At 44.8% G+C, this 17,171-nt stretch overlaps 1 protein-coding gene across 3 annotated transcripts in view; it reads right to left on the bottom strand.

Annotated features, from left to right (window-relative positions):
- Positions 1-17,171, bottom strand: part of NACC1 (nucleus accumbens associated 1) — a 75,195-nt gene that overhangs the window by 39,491 nt on the left and 18,533 nt on the right. For 2 of the 3 annotated variants that reach the window (XM_082255387.1, XM_082255388.1), the window contains exon 3: positions 1,953-2,903. In XM_082255387.1, coding sequence (XP_082111513.1) covers positions 1,953-2,853 — 901 coding nt within the window. In that variant the 5' untranslated portion in view covers positions 2,854-2,903. The remainder of the gene's footprint in view (positions 1-1,952; positions 2,904-17,171) is intronic. The other variant, XM_082255389.1, reaches the window with a different exon arrangement.

Here is a 17,171-nt window from a genome sequence, read left to right as displayed (position 1 = left end):
TTTGTTGGATACTTTGTCGAAATAAAGAATTTGAAAAAAAAATAAAAAATAATGGGGGCAGGACTATCAAAATGTAGATTGTTAGTACGTCTTAAGCTCTATACACCAACTTGACTTAAAATGGGCTTTAAAGTAGACCCAAACTTGAAAAGTAAAGATACGCTATATTCTAAGAAACATAAAAATGTAAATTTTCCCAAAAATACATTTTTGTCTTCTCTCTACTGAAAATAAAATGGTAGTGCACTCCTGGCGCGTGTGCGCAGGCACTCCTGGCGCGTGTGCGCAGGCACTCCTGGCGCGTGTGCGCAGGCACTCCTGGCGCGTGTGCGCAGGCACTCCTGGCGCGTGTGCGCAGGCACTCCTGTCCTGGATCCTCACTGTTCTGCTCGTTAAAGAGGAAGCTGTACCCGAGGATCTGCAGTACATGGTTCTCTATGTTTATACTTCATTTTATTCTGTGGATCCCTGCTTCCTACATCTCTCCTGCTGCTTCAAGATAACTACCCCACTAGTCATCTAGGGGGCCTGCCAGTACCAAGATGAATTCCTCCACACAGACACTGTGTAGGCTTGGTAGAGTATTAATGGGGAAAAGATCAACTGCAGGGAGACCACGAGCAATACTTGTGACCAGTCCTTTGTCCTCTGCGGATCTTTTTTTGGACACAGCTTCCACAATACAGGTAGAGATGCACCGAAAATTCGGTGGCCGAAAATTGTGTTTTCGGCAGTTTGCTGATAAAGAAAAAGGTGCAATAATGAAGGAGGAAACACATGCGATTTTACTGTGCTTATGGTGGGTTTTTTCATTGGTCATGTGACTCAAAAACAGAATCGATCAAACGTAACTTATTGATGCGTTCTTGCTGATTTTTCAATGCATTTCAACTAGGTGGTGTGTTTTTAGTGTGGTTTATTTAAAGAGGTTGTAAACCCGTGAAAGTTTTTTTTTTGCTGTAACCTGAAAGAGAAACCCATAATGAGCTAGTATGCATCGCATACTAGCTCATTATGAAATACTTACCTAAGAACGAGCCCCCGCCGTGCCGCCCGCTCACCTGTATGACGGGCGACATGTCCAGTCGCCCGTCTTCCGGGATCGCGGCATCCGGCCATCTGATTGGCCGGGGCCGCGGTGACGTCGTGCACGCGAACGGGAGCCGACGGTCACGGCACGGGGCTCTGAAGAAACGGCACCAGCGGCCGTTACTTCAGAGCGCATGCGCCAGTGGCGTCACTGGCTGCATGTAAGGTAAATATCTCCTAAACGGTACATGTTTAGGAGATATTTACAGTACCTATAGGTAAGCCTTAATATAGGATTACCTATAGGTAAAAGTGTCAGAGGAGGGTTTACTTCCTCTTTAACTGACCAAAAATGCAGCAGGGAAGATTTTTTACCACAATGGAAGTGCAGCGGACCAGTGTGAAGACATACATAAAAGGGATGCATTTTTCATGAGCTTTTCTTGCGCAAACGGTGCCAATTTTAAATTCATATTCATTTAAATCCATGATATTAACTAAAAAAGATTGAATATAATATATATATATATATTTTTTTTTTTTTTTAAACTGTAATTTTCTATTTTGGTTTTCGGCCAAGTGCATCCTGCATTTCCAGTACCAAAATTTCGGTGTACCTCTACCCTTAAGGCCTTTATATAGACTGACAGCTGTGTCATTTTAATCTTTAGTAAATGTTTATACCTTGCGAATCTGTAGAGGAAATAAGTCTTTTCAAATTTTCAAAAACCTTTATTGATCTTTAACAATTTTAGTTCCTCCCCACCCCCCTTGAAATCGGAGTCCGGAAAGATACATATGTCAGAGGAAAATAAAATGTCTGTTAAAGATCAATAAAAAGGCTTTTGCAATTCTGAAATGTTGCCTCCATTCTTAAGCACATATATCATAGAAAAATCAATCATAACCAAAATCACACATACCGCTACTGATGCCCCCATTGGCTCTCTCACCGGCCTGGTTGACGTTCATCATGCTGTACATTGTATACATGTTGCAGATTTGACGGTACTGTTCTTCTGTTCCATCCTCTCCAACCTCCTCCTCTTCATCCTCCTCGTGGTAAGACCCTGGGCTGTCACTTGTGTATGCACTGGATGTTCCTGGGCTGGTCCTCTCCGAACCCATTGCAGCCGTGCCTGCTGCCCCTGATGGCCCACCAGGTCCAGTACCGGCACCTTGGGAAAAACGCGCCACCTTCCTATTGGCTCCTCCAGCATCTTTCTGTCCCCCATCCCACAGTCTCTTGGCCACGGGGGTGCACTGCACGGCTTCTGACTCCTGGCTCTCTGTCTTAACCCGGGGAGGTCGTGAAGTGTTGTAAGATGAAGATGAGGACAGAGGCACCATGACGTTGCCTGCTGCTGCGACTGCTGCTGTTGTGGCAGGGCTTGGTGGCTCAGAACTAGGAGTTTCTTCAGGATGGAGACCCTGCGAATCACAACTGGGTGAGCTGACCTTCAGGAAGAACTCTGTTCCCTTTTCCATGATCTCCTGGATCTGCAGGAAGCCAGCCGTGTACATAAGCAGGAATTGGTCTCCTACATTCATGCTGAGCCGTCCGGTGTAGCAGAAGCTCAGGATTTGCTGAAAAGACTGTGGCTGGACAGAACCAGGTAATTCCACCACCGGGTTCTTGCTGTTGTGGAACAGGTCTCTGAAATAAGAGCTGCTGGCAGCCAGGACAGCCCGGTGGGCTTTGAACTGGTGACCACGGACCACCACAGAGACATCGCAGTACAGACCCTGGAGGCGTTGCTCGTTCAAGCATTCCAGAATGCTGTTCCCAAAGTTGGGAATCTCCATTTGCAGAGTCTGAGACATGATGACAAGCGAAGGTGGGAAGAGACAGACGGAGGGGGAGGATACAGAGGCTAAAGGACATAGAAGAAAGGAAAGACAATGGATGTTAAAGGATAACAAACAAAATAAGTCACTTTACAATTAAAATAGCCATTCTACCCAAAAGTGATATTTTAATAAAGCCTTGTGTGTCGAGAGCCCCAGGCTTCTGATGTGTCTTGGATATTTAACAGCAACAGCTCCTTGTCATTCCTGACTCTGTTACGGTCTACTTGGGAGTGGCCACCCACCTTTGTCTGTTCCGGTTCCACCTGTGATATCCTCCATAACGTAAAATAAAAAAAACAATCCAACAGGGAGAGCGGGAATCCCTTATGAATGGTCAAAACCGGTGTGCAGATCCGGGAACTAAGCCCAGAGATCTCACCAATAGAGTCCCCAAGAAATTGGAGAAACTGTTAGGTGATTCAGTATAAGACAAGCTGAAATATCTGTTCTGCACTAATTCTTTAAAAGTGGAACTTTGCTTAATTAAAGCTGAAGTGTAGGTGGGGCGTTTTTACATAATTACATTGGTCCAACATAAAGATGTATGTGTCATATCTGCGGGATCCCTGCGGAAGCTGGAAATCACTGTAGTAGGCAACGCTACTCTAGTGATCCCCACTAGCTTTGTGAACACAGATAGCTCGCTAGGTTGGGCACCATTCAGGGACAGTTTGCATTTTCTTAATAAATCCAAAAGGTTCTCTGATTGAACAGGGTGGAGAGACAGTGTAGTGATGTCGCCATCTAGTCCCATCAGACAACACTTTGCAATCGCTAAAAAAATGCAAAGTAGTCTCTGAATGGTGCGAGTGCGACCTCCTGTGTTCGCTAAGCAGTAGGGCAGCTACCTGGCACAGGACCTAGAACAGGGATCCTCAAACTACGGCCCTCCAGCTGTTGCGGAACTACAAATCCCATGAGGCATTGTAAAACTCAAGACATGACTAGGCATGATGGGAATTGTAGTTCCTGAACAACTGGAGGGCCATAGTTTGAAGACCCCTGACCTAGAAGCTAGCAGCACTGTAGTAGCTTGTCCTACTACACTGATATCCAGCTTCTAGTGCAGTGGTCTCCAAACTGTGACCTGGGGTAAGATGCCCTTACTTGCTGTTATCTGGCCCTCGGGACACTTTTTTTCCAACTGATACCAATGATGGGCACCATTCCTCCCACTGGCACCATCATTACTCCTCCCACTCATACCAACAGTGAGGCAATCTTCCTCCCACTAAAACCAAATGACAGGGCATTGTTTACTCCCCACTGACACTGGACCATTTTCTACTCCAAATGGACACAGTCCACCTGAATCACAGTAAATTTGCCCTTTGTTTAGAAAATTTGGAGACTCCTGTTCTAGAGGTATGGCACAAACATGTCTCGCAGTCTCCCCTCTTATTCATCCCATAGGTGTTCTATCGAGTTGCGGTCACGACAGTCAAGTTCCTCCACCCTAAACACGCTTATCCATGTCTTTATGAACCTTGCTTTGTGCACTGGTCCAAATCATTTGGTGGAAAATGGGTTTTTGGCATGGGGTTGTTTGTCAGGGATTGGGCTTGGCCCTTTTATTCCAGTGAAGGGATCTCTTAGGCTAGGTTCACACTATTTGCAGAGCGGCTCGCAGCAGGGGGTCGGGTGCGTCCCGGTTTACCGTTTCAGGAGTGAATCAGGTCCAAATTTTTATCCGAATTCGGACCGAAACCGAGCCAAAAGATGCACAGGACCCGGACATGGCTGCCCCGGAGATGTGTGAACCAGCTCCATTAAGAGCCAGTCACACTCTCCTGTCATGTGAATTGGATGCGGGGGAAACCCAGCCTTAAGGTGTCAGCAAACCAAGACATTTTGGACAATTTCATGCTCCCAACTTTGTGGGAACAGTTTGGGGATGACCCCTTCCTGTTCCAACATGACTGCGCACCAGTGTACAAAGCAAGGTGTATAAAAGACATGGATGAGCAAGTTTAGGGTGGAGGAACTTCACTGGCCTGCACAAAATTCTGACCTCAACCGAATAGAAAACCTTTGGGATGAATAAGAGCGAAGACTGTGAGCCAGGCCTACTCTTCATCAGTGCCTGACCTCACAAATGCGCTTTTGGACAAAAAGGTCAAACATTCCCATAGACACACTCCTAAACCTTGTGGACAGCCTTACCAAAAGAGTTGAAGTTTTTATAGCTGCAAAGGGTGGACCAACTCAATATTGAACCCTATGGACTAAGAGTGGGATTCCATTAAGGTTCATGTGTGTGTAAAGGCAGGCGTCCCAATAATTTTGGCAATATAGTGTACTGACATTAATCTAAGCTAGTCTAATGTAACGAAGTAAAAATTGCCATATCTACCACATTAGCTTTAAAAAAGAAAAAATGCGTCAGGGGTGGTGGGCGACATGTTCTGGTTGGGCCTCCACTGTTAATGATTGCCATGTACAAGTTCACCAATGAAAGGCACAAAACTTTGTTGCATTTCTACAATGTGCACTGTGTTCAAAAGACAATGCATCGACAGCTATAACATTTTCTGTACACTTACCTACTATAATGAAAACTCAATAAAAACATAAGAAAAAAAAAAAAACGCAAGAAGAAAAGCTATTATTCGCAAAAGAAACTGCCTGCTAGCTAGCTTGCCCACCCTGTCCAATCAGAGAAAGCTTTGCATTAATTCAGAAAATACAAAAAGACTTACTGAACAGCACCCCTACCGAGCAGCCAACCTCCTGTGTTCAGGATGCAGCAGCCCAGCTGCTAAGGAAGGGAATAAGAAGAAAGGGGAAATCACTGTAGTAGTGGGGTCTACTTCAGTCATTTCCGGGGTTATCATCCAGGTAGGATATATTCATAGTTACATAGATTCAAGCTGGACCAACAGAACTATGTATGAAATATTTTTAGGCCTCTTTCACACGGCGCACCGCCCGATGGAGTCCGTTTTGCTCAGCAGGGGATCGATCCGCCAATCCCCGCTGAGCAGGCGGATGACAGCTCCGTCTCCGCTCTGTGTGCAGGGACGGAGCTGTCAGATCCCGGCAGTCCACTATGGGGAGATCGGAAGAGAACGAACCTCCTGTCTGTTCTCATCCAAACCGATCCTCCAGACGGATGTAAAATAGGGTTTCTATCCGTCCGGATTTCACGGACAGGATCGGATCGGATAGCAGCGGAGAGGTCACCGGTGACATCCGCTGCCCCATAGGGATGCATGGAGCACCTGATCAGGTCCGCCTGAAAAACTGACCGGCGGATCGGATCGCCCGTGTGAAAGAGGCCTTACTTGGAATATTTCTTTAATCATTTTTTAGGCAGGCCATAGATTTTGCAAAGCCAATTGCTTTCCCCATCAGCACAGTCAGAGTTGATGGGGGAATCCCTCCTGTAAGGTTATTGTGTTCTGCAGGCGGGGAGCCTTCCCTGCCGGCAGCACTAATCGTTCGTGGAAAACCCAACAGGCTGGTTGTCCACTATTCGATCGATAGTTCGACTTGTGTACAACCAGGGTGCCCATACATGAATTGAAATTCGGCTGGTCTCTGCTGAATTGGCAGAATTTCAATCCACGTATGGCCGGGCTTTACTCTATTCAAAACGAACCCAGGTTTTAGCTTTACACACACTATAAAAGGAATGTGTTCACAACCTTCCTATAAAGCATGACAATGCCCCTCACCCGCCTAGCACATTTGTCTGCCAGCTATGCTGCTTCCTCCTGCTAGGATCTCATTATCATGGAGCTAAGTAGAAAGGCAAACAATAAGTGTTTACAGGGACACAAGCACTAAGGCCTGCGAATCCCAGCTCTACTCTCCCGTACAAAGAGGGCCTCAGCTGAAAACAAAAGATATGTTTCAGGATGAGCACAAATCATTGCAGAATACAGGAGCTGCCCAAATAGATCATTTCTATCATGTATAATTTACATAAATCACAAAACGCCAAAGTGCATGCAGTGATTTTTCTTTTTTTTGTACAGGTCTCTTGAGAGATCTTAAAAAATAATAAAATATTAAATTAAAAAAATACATATAACAATACAGAGTTATACTTTGTGTAGATAGACAAACCATGGTCTTTCTGCGGTTCAAATTGTACTTAAAATTTAAAAACCCCAATTAAACCCTTTAGATTATATATATATATATATATATATATATATATATATATATATATATATATATATATATATATATATATATATATATATAAATATAAATAAATAAAATACACTGCTCAAAAATATTAAAGGAACACTTGGACAACACATCAGATCTCAATGGGGAAAAATCTCATGCTGGATATCTATACTGGTATGGACTGGGTAATGTGTTAGGATCTATACTGGTATGGACTGGGTAATGTGTTAGGATCTATACTGGTATGGACTGGGTAATGTGTTAGGAAGGAAAGGATTCCACATCCTTTGATGGAAATTAAAATTATCAACCTACAGAGGGCTGAATTCAATGACAACCCGAAAATCAAAGTGAAAAAATGATGCAGCAGGCTAGTCCATTTTGCTGAAATTTCATTGCAACAACAACTCAAAATGGTACTCAGTAGTTTGTATGGCCCCCACGTACTTGTATGCATGCCTGACAACATCAGGGCACTCCTAATGAGACCACAGATGGTGTCCTGGGAAATATCCTCCCAGATCTGGACCAGGGCATCACTGAGCTCCTAAACAGACTGAGATGGACCAAAACATAATGTCCCAGAGGTGTTTTATTGGATTTAGGCCAGGCGAGAGTGGGGGCCATTTAATGGTATCCATTCCTTCATCCTCCAGGAATTGGTTGCATACTCTCGCCAAATGAGCCAGGGCATTGTCATGCACCAGGAGGAACCCAGGAACCACTGCACCAGTGTAGGGTCTGACATTGTGTCCAAGGATTTCATCCCGATACCGAATGGCAGTCAGGGTGCCATCGCCTAGTCTTTAGAAGTCTGTGCGTCCCTCCATGGATATGCCTCCCCAGACCATCACTGACCCACCACCAAACTGGTCATGCTGAACGATGTTACAGGCAGCATAACGTTCTCCACTGCTTCTCCAGACCCTTTCACATGACCTCAGGGTGAACCTGCTCTCATTTGTGAAAAGCAAAGGGTGCCAGTGGCTGACCTGCCAATTCTGGTGTTAAATGCCAAAGGTCAAATCAAGCTCCACGGTGCCGGGCAGTGAGCACAGGGCCCCAGTAGAGGACGTCTGGCCCTCAGACCACCCTCATGAAGTCTGTTTCTGATTGTTTGGTCAGAGACATTCACACCAGTGGCCTGCTGGAGGTCATTTTGTAGGACTCTGGCAGTGCCCCTGCACAATGGAGCAGATACCGGTCCTGCTGATGAGTTAAAGAACCTTCTATGGCCCTGTCCAGCTCTTCTAGAGTAACTGCCTGTGGCCTGGAATCTCCTCCATGCTCTTGAGAATGTGCTGGGAGACACAGCAAACCTTCTGGCAATGACACATATTGATGTGCCATCCTGGAGGAGTTGGACTGCCTGTGCAACCTCTATAGGGTCCAGGTATTGCCTCATGCTACCAGTAGTGACACTAGCCAAATGCAAAACCAGTGAAAAAAGAGGAGTAGGGAAGAAAAGGTCGGAGATCCACCTGTAAAACCATTCCCATTTTGGAGGTTGTCTAACTGTTGCCCATCTAGTGCACCTGTTAATTTCATCAAAACCAAAGCAGCTGAAACTGATTAACAAAGCCCCTCTGCTACCTAACTGACCAGATCAATATCAAAGGAATTGTAATTGACTCAATGCTATACTCTGATTAAAAAAGTGTTCCTTTAGTTTTTTTTGAGCAGTGTGTATGAAATCAGGCTGCATACAAAGCAATACATTTGCTGCTCCATACTTTTTTTTTTTAAACTGCTACAGCAGCATACCGCAGAGTCATACAACGCAGCAGCCTGGCTCCCCAGTGGTCTGAAATGTCCCCCGAACACTGCTCCAATCACCAGTGCTGGTCAGGGAGTGCCAAAACCATATTTATTACTGTATATGGAGCTTGATTGCATAACTACAACAAAAACTACAATACTACTTTGACTTTAAAGTGCAAATATAACCAAAATGTGCAGAAGGGAAGTGTTAAAACCCTGCCAGGTTATGTTTGCTGTGAGGGGAAAGTACCCTTTTCCCCCGAACAATTGTCCCCATTAGGGGGGTTTCCCCTCAGCTCTTGTTTTAGGAACAACTCTCAAATTTTGGATTCCCCCTCACCTTCTTGGGTTGACCATAGGGACGAAAGCAATAAAAAAAAAAAAACATTTGACAGGGGGTCCAACCTTGCCCCACTCTATACAAAACTAAATCGACCCTAGCGTATAACAAAGTGTGCATACATATGGTAAGGGCATTAAAGTAGTAGTAAAGCCTATTTTGTTTACTTGTACCTACAGGTAAGCCTAAATGGGATATTTACTAAAGTAGCAGTCAGGGACAAAACCAGCGCATGCGCACTGCGCTCTTAATGGACAGATTGCCACGCCACAGGAGTGATGTCATCGTGGCTCAGCCAGTCAAATTGCCGAAGCCTGCAAACTCAGAAGGAAGACCGGGTGAATATGGAAGCCCTCAATTACACCAAACAGAATGGATAAAGAAATCTCCTTTGCCAGCTACGGTATTCAACCAGCTGTGGTGCCCGCGGCTGCCTGAATATCTGAACAGTGACTTCATCGGATTAGACGCAGTCAATGTTTGGCCAACAATTTTCCACCAAGCTATTTTTCTTTTTTTTTAATGTTTGTCTAGCTGGATGGTGCTAACAGAGCTAACCATGGCTTAAATTTGTACCGATTCAGCAGGAATTGGGTGAAATTCAAGCCATGTGTGGCCAGCTTAAAGTGGTATAAAAGGTTTGGCTTTTTTTTTTTAAACAAACATGTTATTTATACCTGCTCTAAGCCGTGGTTTTACACAGAGCAGCCCCAACTCTCTCCTCTTTGCGGGTGCCCCACTGGCATTGCTGGCTTCTCCCCCTTGACCAGTGCCCCCCAATAGCAAGCCACTTCCTATGGGATCACTGGTGCATGCTCACTCCTGAGCCCTGCTCTATGCACCCATAAGATACATAGAGCCACGGCTGTGCCCCGCCCTCTCCTCATTGGCTGTGATTAACAGCCAATGGCTTCCACTGCTGTCTCAGCCAATGATGGGAGGGAGTCCTGTGAGAGCCGAGGCTCTCGTGCACATCGCTGGATCGAGAGTGGGCTGGCTCAGGTGAGGGCTCAACACACAGGTGTTTTTTTTTTACTTTAATGCATGAAAGCAAAAAAACCTTCAGCCTTTACAACCATTTTAAGCTTTTTAAGGGGAAGATCAGCAGTCCAAGTACCTGCATCTCTCCCTGTACAGATTTCCGATGAGGCTTTACATCTAATCATATGATGTATACTGTAGATTAGAAGATACACTATCCGTTGCATAGTATTTCTCTGCGTTGGCTGCTTTGCCAAGCCTACGTCTTGCAGTGCTGTTAATGCATTTATACACATTCAACAGACCCAACAAGAAACAAAACATGTGATGTGTCACTAGGTCATTCCTAAGAACTTAAATAGGAACTAAACTCAAGATTGAAAGAAATAAAAAGTCAGCAGCTACAAATTCTGTATGGGTTGACTTTTAAGAAACCGACACCAGCCAATGGAGTCCAGAGCATGGAGTCCCTGCAGTCAGTCAATCACCATCTTGGATGCGGGAGCCATTGGTGACTTCTTGATCTCTTACAGCTGGATCTCCAGTGCACATGCGAACTTACTGGGACCTGTGAGGTGTCCCAGGAGGCTCTCTGTGTCCTAGGATTCACTACACATGGACACACCACTGGATCAAGTGAGGACTTAGGAGGGAGGCATACTACTACTACTAGAAGGTTTTTGGTTTACCTTAAAGCAGGTAATGCATTAGGCCCCTTTCACATGGGGCGGAATCTGTTTAAGCGGATCCGCCTGCTCAGCAGGGGACCTCGTCGCTGATCCCCGCTGAGCAGGCAGATGACAATCCGTGTCCTCTCCGGTATGCAGATCGGACACAGGCACAGCAGTTGCTCTCTATGGGGCATGCATGCCCATTTCCACCCGACGGATGGCAAACATATGCCCATCCGTCTGTTTTTAGCGGACCAGATTGGATTGGATGCCAGTGGGTAACAGCGGACACACTGAAAAGTGGACAGGCAGAAACGACCGGTGTGAAAGGAGCCTAAGCGCCCATTCAGACTGGCACGACACGACTTGCTGGGGCGACCTGTGAAGTCTCGGAGCAAAATGCAGGGACTTCATATAATTGAAGTCAATGCAAGTCGCCTCCAGGTCGCCCCAAAGTAGTACAGAACCCTTTTTCTAAGTCGGAGCGACTTGTGTCGCTCCTATTAGAACGGGTCCTGTACTATTCAATGGCGAGCGAGCGACCGCGACTTGTCAGGCGACCAAGTCGCCTGACAAGTCGCGCTAGTGTGAATGGACCCTTAAGGTGAAATGTTTTCCTTTTAGAACCACTTTAAAGCAGTGGAACTCAACCCGTCAATTTAACAGTAAAAAAAAAAAAAATTACATTCCGGTGTTCTATCAGAAAACCCTACCCTGTCAGATTTCCCTACCTACATAATTTCTGGTGCGGGTTCGTCATGCACCAGCTGTAGCCGCGTCACACGTCCTACTGCGCATGCGCGGAATAGGTAGGGAATTTTGATAACATCGTAAGGGGTGAGGCAAAAGTACGACTGCGCATGAGCGGGTGCATGCGCACCAACGGATGGGGCAGCGGCATCTCTTATAACAAAAATACATCTGATCTCCATGGCACACACTGCGCAGAGCCGACAATGGGACAATCCTATTCCCTACCCACATGCGCATGCCCAATGTCTCGTTGTCGGGTTGGCGCAGTGTGGGGCATGGAGATCGGATTGTCGGGTCGGCGCAATGTGGGGTCAGCGCAGTGTGGGCCATGGAGATCAGATGGATGTTTGTTATAAGAGATCCCAATGCCCGACCCATTGGTGCGCATGTGCCGGCGCATGCACACTAGGACTTTTGCCTGAATCCTTACAATGTTATCAAAATTCCCTACCTATTCTGAGCATGCCCAATAGGACGTGTGACACGGCTACAAGCTGCTGCATGACGAATCCACAGCTGATCTCAACCGGAAATGACGTAGGTAGAGAAATCTGACTGGGTAGGGAAATCTGATAGAACACGGCACGTGTCAGGATCGTGACGGTCTCATTTACTTAACCAAACTGTCAAATCATCAAATGGCTGGTGTCATAACTGATTACATCTGCATCATCATAGCAGTTGCAGATCAAACAGAAGCCAAGATGGCAGTTTCCTTGGCTTTAGGGTTTTGTTCACACTAGCCCATATCGTAAAATGCAGTATTTTACCATGCATGCTTGGGCAGTACATTGTACTATTTTTTTTTTTTTTTTTTTTTTGTGTCATGTAGTCTGCTGTGCACCGCAATCCAGTACACTGCAGAAAAATGCAGACCTGCCACACTTTTATACACTGTATCACACATCATACCAACATTGTGGTGTGAAAAGGGCACACACAAATTCATTGTTTTCTATGTGCCCTACCAGTGACCTGCATTTAATCAGGGTGGATAATCGCAAATCACTGCAGATAATGTGAATGAGTCCAAAATGAACAGGCTTAAGGGAGAAGCTGATTGGCTACTGTACACAGCTGCACGAGGCACTCCAACCCCTCCCTGCTACAACCAGTCAGTGCAAGCTTCCAGCGGGTCTCTGTGTGCTTAATGAACATAACATCTCAGCAAAGAAAAAGCCGCCGCTCTCTACTTTAAAAACCTTGTATGAATATGCATTAAAGTGGAACTATAAGCAAAACATTTTTTGAATGGAGAAAATGAAGAAGATTATAACTCCTGTTAACTCCCCCCCCCCCCCCCCTATCTGTGACCCATTGGGGAAATTTCCCTTCACTTCCTGTCCCATAGCCAAACAGGAAGCAAGAGGAGAAAATCCATGCCCTCCCCGCTTTTGTTGATAGCAGTAAACAGAATAAATCGGGAGGGTGAATCTCCTTAACGGGGGCAGAGGCTGCAATAAAAAACTGACAGGTGTTGCCGTCCATTTCTACTTTATGCAAAACAAAACTAAAAAATGTTGCCTTTAGTTATACTATAATCTTTCCGATGCTTAGACCTCTCTACCCACCCTTGAAACGCATTACAGCTGGAGTCCATGCATCAGAAGGATTAATACAAGGCTTTTACAATAGGGACCAACTTCTTTGTCTTTGCTCAAGGGTTATGCTCCAGATTCTGTCTGCTCCAGTTTTAGTACATTTCCCCCATTGTATATTATGTACAACTCTGGGCTGAACTATGCATTATCCATTAAAGAGGTTGTAAACCCCATGAACAAATAACAAAAAACCTGCAACACAAAAGGCATAATGATCTAGTATGCATCTCATAATAGCTCATTATAAAATACTTGGCTTAAAACGAAGCCCTGCAACGGCACCCACATGCAGCTGACACGCCCGACATCTCCCCTGGGTTCGCAGGCTCTGGCACAGTGATTGGCCGGAGCTGCGCTGACGTCAAGTGTGGGAGCTGCCGGTCATGGCACAGGCCCTGAAGAAACGGCACGGGTTGCTCTTCCTTCAGGGCGCATGCGCCAATGAAGTAATCGGCGCAGTATACAGTAAATATTGCCTAAACGGTGCAAGTTAAGATATATTTACAGTACCTATAGGAAAGTCATATATTATATATATATATATATATATATATATACACATATATATACACACACATATACATACACTATATATTATAAAAAAAAATAACTTTCTTAAAGCGGTAGGAAACTGCAGCCTTTAAAAAATAAAAAAAACCTCCAAGACAACGGCAATATCTGCTTGTACTGATTGCATACTAGCACATTATGAAATACTTACCTTAGAATGAAGCCCTACAGCGCTGTACGGTCACCGCTGACAGAGCTTCCATCTTCACCCTGTCTTCCTTCCAGGTTTGCATGCCCAGCCGTCTGATTGGCCAAGCCGCGATAACATTACTTGGCCGTGGCACAGAGCTCTGAAGGGACGCCATGGCTATGAGTGCATGCGCCACTGATATCACAAGTTGCATACAGTGTGAATATCTCCCAAACAGTGCACATATAGGAGATACTCGTATTTTAGGCTTGCCTGTAGGTAAAAGTTTAAAAAAGACTTAACTGCAACAACACAATTGTGCTATAAGGCCTTCCAGATGCCAGAAGGGTAAACAGACAATGACAAGGAGAGAGAGGGATCCTTTACTAGAATGAATGCTCTACTGACACAATGACTATAATAAATGTCCTTCAGAGTAGGAAGCAGACTACCAATGATACTCTGAGCCAACGTAATTATCTTCTGAAGGGATTTTTGGTCTTTAGTTGTACTACCAAACTATGACAGCGTAAGCGGTACTTTCCCTATGGCACAGCAGTAGAAAGACAGTGAGTCACTAGTTTTTCTGTGTCTCTGTATATACGTGTGTCTCTGTATATACGTGTGTGTGTGTGTGTGTGTGTGTGTGTGTGTGTGTGTGTGTGTATCTATATCTATCTATCTATCTATACACATATATATATACATACATACATACATACACACACGCAGTCAGTCAGGTCCATAAATATTGGGACAGCAACAATTCTAATATTTTTGGCTCTATACACCATCACAATGGATTTGGAATGAAACAAACAAGATGTGCTTTAACTGCAGACTTTCAGCTTTAATTTGAGGGTATTTACATCCAAATTAGGTGAACGGTGTAGGAATTAAAACAGTTTGTATATGTGCCTCCCACTTTTAAATGGGACAGATTAACAATCATAAATCAAACTTTCACTTTTTAATACTTGGTTGCAAATCCTGGTTGCAGTCAATTACAGCCTGAAGTCTGGAACGCATAGACATCACCAGATGCTGGGTTTCATCCCTGGTGATGCTCTGCCAGGCCTCTACTGCAACTGTCTTCAGTTCCTGCTTGTTCTTGGGGCATTTTCCCTTCAGTTTTGTCTTCAGCAAGTGAAATGCATGCTCAATCGGATTCAGGTCAGGTGATTGATTTGGCCATTGCATAACATTTCACTTCTTTCCCTTAAAAAACTCTTTGCTTGCTTTCGCAGTATGCTTCGGGTCATTGTCCATCTGCACTGTGAAGCGCCGTCCAATGAGTTCTGAAGCATTTGACAGAATATGAGCAGATAATATTGCCTGAAACACTTCAGAATTCATCCTGCTGCTTTTGTCAGCAGTCACATCATCAATAAATACAAGAGAACCAGTTCCACTGGCAGCCATACATGCCCACGCCATGATACTACCACCACCATACTTCACTGATGAGGTGGTATGCTTTGGATCATGAGCAGTTCCTTTCCTTCTCCATACTCTTCTCTTCCCATCACTCTGGTACAAGTTGATCTTGGTCTCATCTGTCCATAGGATGTTGTTCCGGAACTGTGAAGGCTTTTTTAGATGTTGTTTGGCAAACTCTAATCTGGCCTTCCTGTTTTTGAGGCTCACCAATGGTTTACATCTTGTGGTGAACCCTCTGTATTCACTCTGGTGAAGTCTTCTCTTGATTGTGGACTTTGACACACATACTCCTACCTCCTGGAGAGTGTTCTTGATCTGGCCAACTGTTGTGAAGGGTGTTTTCTTCACCAGGGAAACAATTCTTCGGTCATCCACCACAGTTGTCTTCTGTGGTCTTCTGGGTCTTTGGTGTTGCTGAGCTCACCGGTGCGTTCTTTCTTTTAAAGGATGTTCCAAAAAGTTGATTTGGCCACACCTAATGTTTTTGCTATCTTTGATGGGTTTGTTTTGTTTTTTCAGCCTAATGATGGCTTGCTTCACTGATAGTGACAGCTCTTTGGATCTCATATTGAGAGGTGACAGCAACATATTCCAAATGCAAATAGCACACTTGAAATGAACTCTGGACCTTTTATCCGCTCCTTGTAAATGGGATGATGGAATAGCACACACCTGGCCATGGAACAGCTGAGCAGCCAATTGTCCCATTACTTTTGGTCCCTTAAAAAGTGGGAGGCACACATACAAACTGTTGTAATTCCTACACCGTTCACCTGATTTGGATGTAAATACCCTCAAATTAAAGCTGAAAGTCTGCAGTTAAAGCACATCTTGTTTGTTTCATTTCAAATCCATTGTGGTGGTGTATAGAGCCAAAAAGATTAGAATTGTGTCGATGTCCCAATATTTATGGACCTGGCTGTAATATACACACACACACACACACACACACACACACACACACACAGTGCCTTGCGAACGTATTCGGCCCCCTTGAACTTTGCGACCTTTTGCCACATTTCAGGCTCCAAACACAGATATAAAACTGTAATTTTTTGTGAAGAATCAACAACAAGTGGGACACAATCATGAAGTGGAACGAAATTTATTGGATATTTCAAACTTTATTAACAAATAAAAAATTGGGCGTGCAAAATTATTCAGCCCCTTTACTTTCAGTGCAGCAAACTCTCTCCAGAAGTTCAGTGAGGATCTCTGAACCATCCAATGTTGACCTAAATGACTAATGATGATAAGTAGAATCCACCTGTGTGTAATCAAGTCTCCGTATAAATGCACCTGCACTGTGATAGTCTCAGAGGTCCATTTCAAGCGCAGAGAGCATCATGAAGAACAAGGAACACACCAGGCAGGTCCAAGATACTGTTGTGGAGAAGTTTAAAGCCGGATTTGGATACAAAAAGATTTCCCAAGCTTTAAACATCCCAAGGAGCACTGTGCAAGCGATAATATTGAAATGGAAGGAGTATCAGACCACTGCAAATCTACGAAGACCTGGCCGCCCCTCTAAACTTTCAGCTGATACAAGGAGAAGACTGATCAGAGATGCAGCCAAGAGGCCCATGATCACTCTGGATGAACTGCAGAGATCTACAGCTGAGGTGGGAGACTCTGTCCATAGGACAACAATCAGTCGTATACTGCACAAATCTGGCCTTTATGGAAGAGTGGCAAGAAGAAAGCCATTTCTTAAAGATATCCATAAAAAGTGTCATTTAAAGTTTGCCACAAGCCACCTGGGAGACACACCAAACATGTGGAAGAAGGTGCCCTGGTCAGATGAAACCAAAATCAAACTTTTTGGCAACAAAGCAAAACGTTATGTTTGGCATAAAAGCAATCACCCTGAACACACCATCCCCACTGTCAAACATGGTGGTGGC

Source organism: Pelophylax lessonae (assembly GCF_965119305.1).
Source record: "Pelophylax lessonae genome assembly, chromosome: 4".
Lineage (NCBI taxonomy): Eukaryota > Metazoa > Chordata > Amphibia > Anura > Ranidae > Pelophylax > Pelophylax lessonae.
The sequence above is the reverse complement of the archived record's forward strand: the minus strand, read 5'-3'. Positions and strand labels throughout refer to the sequence as shown.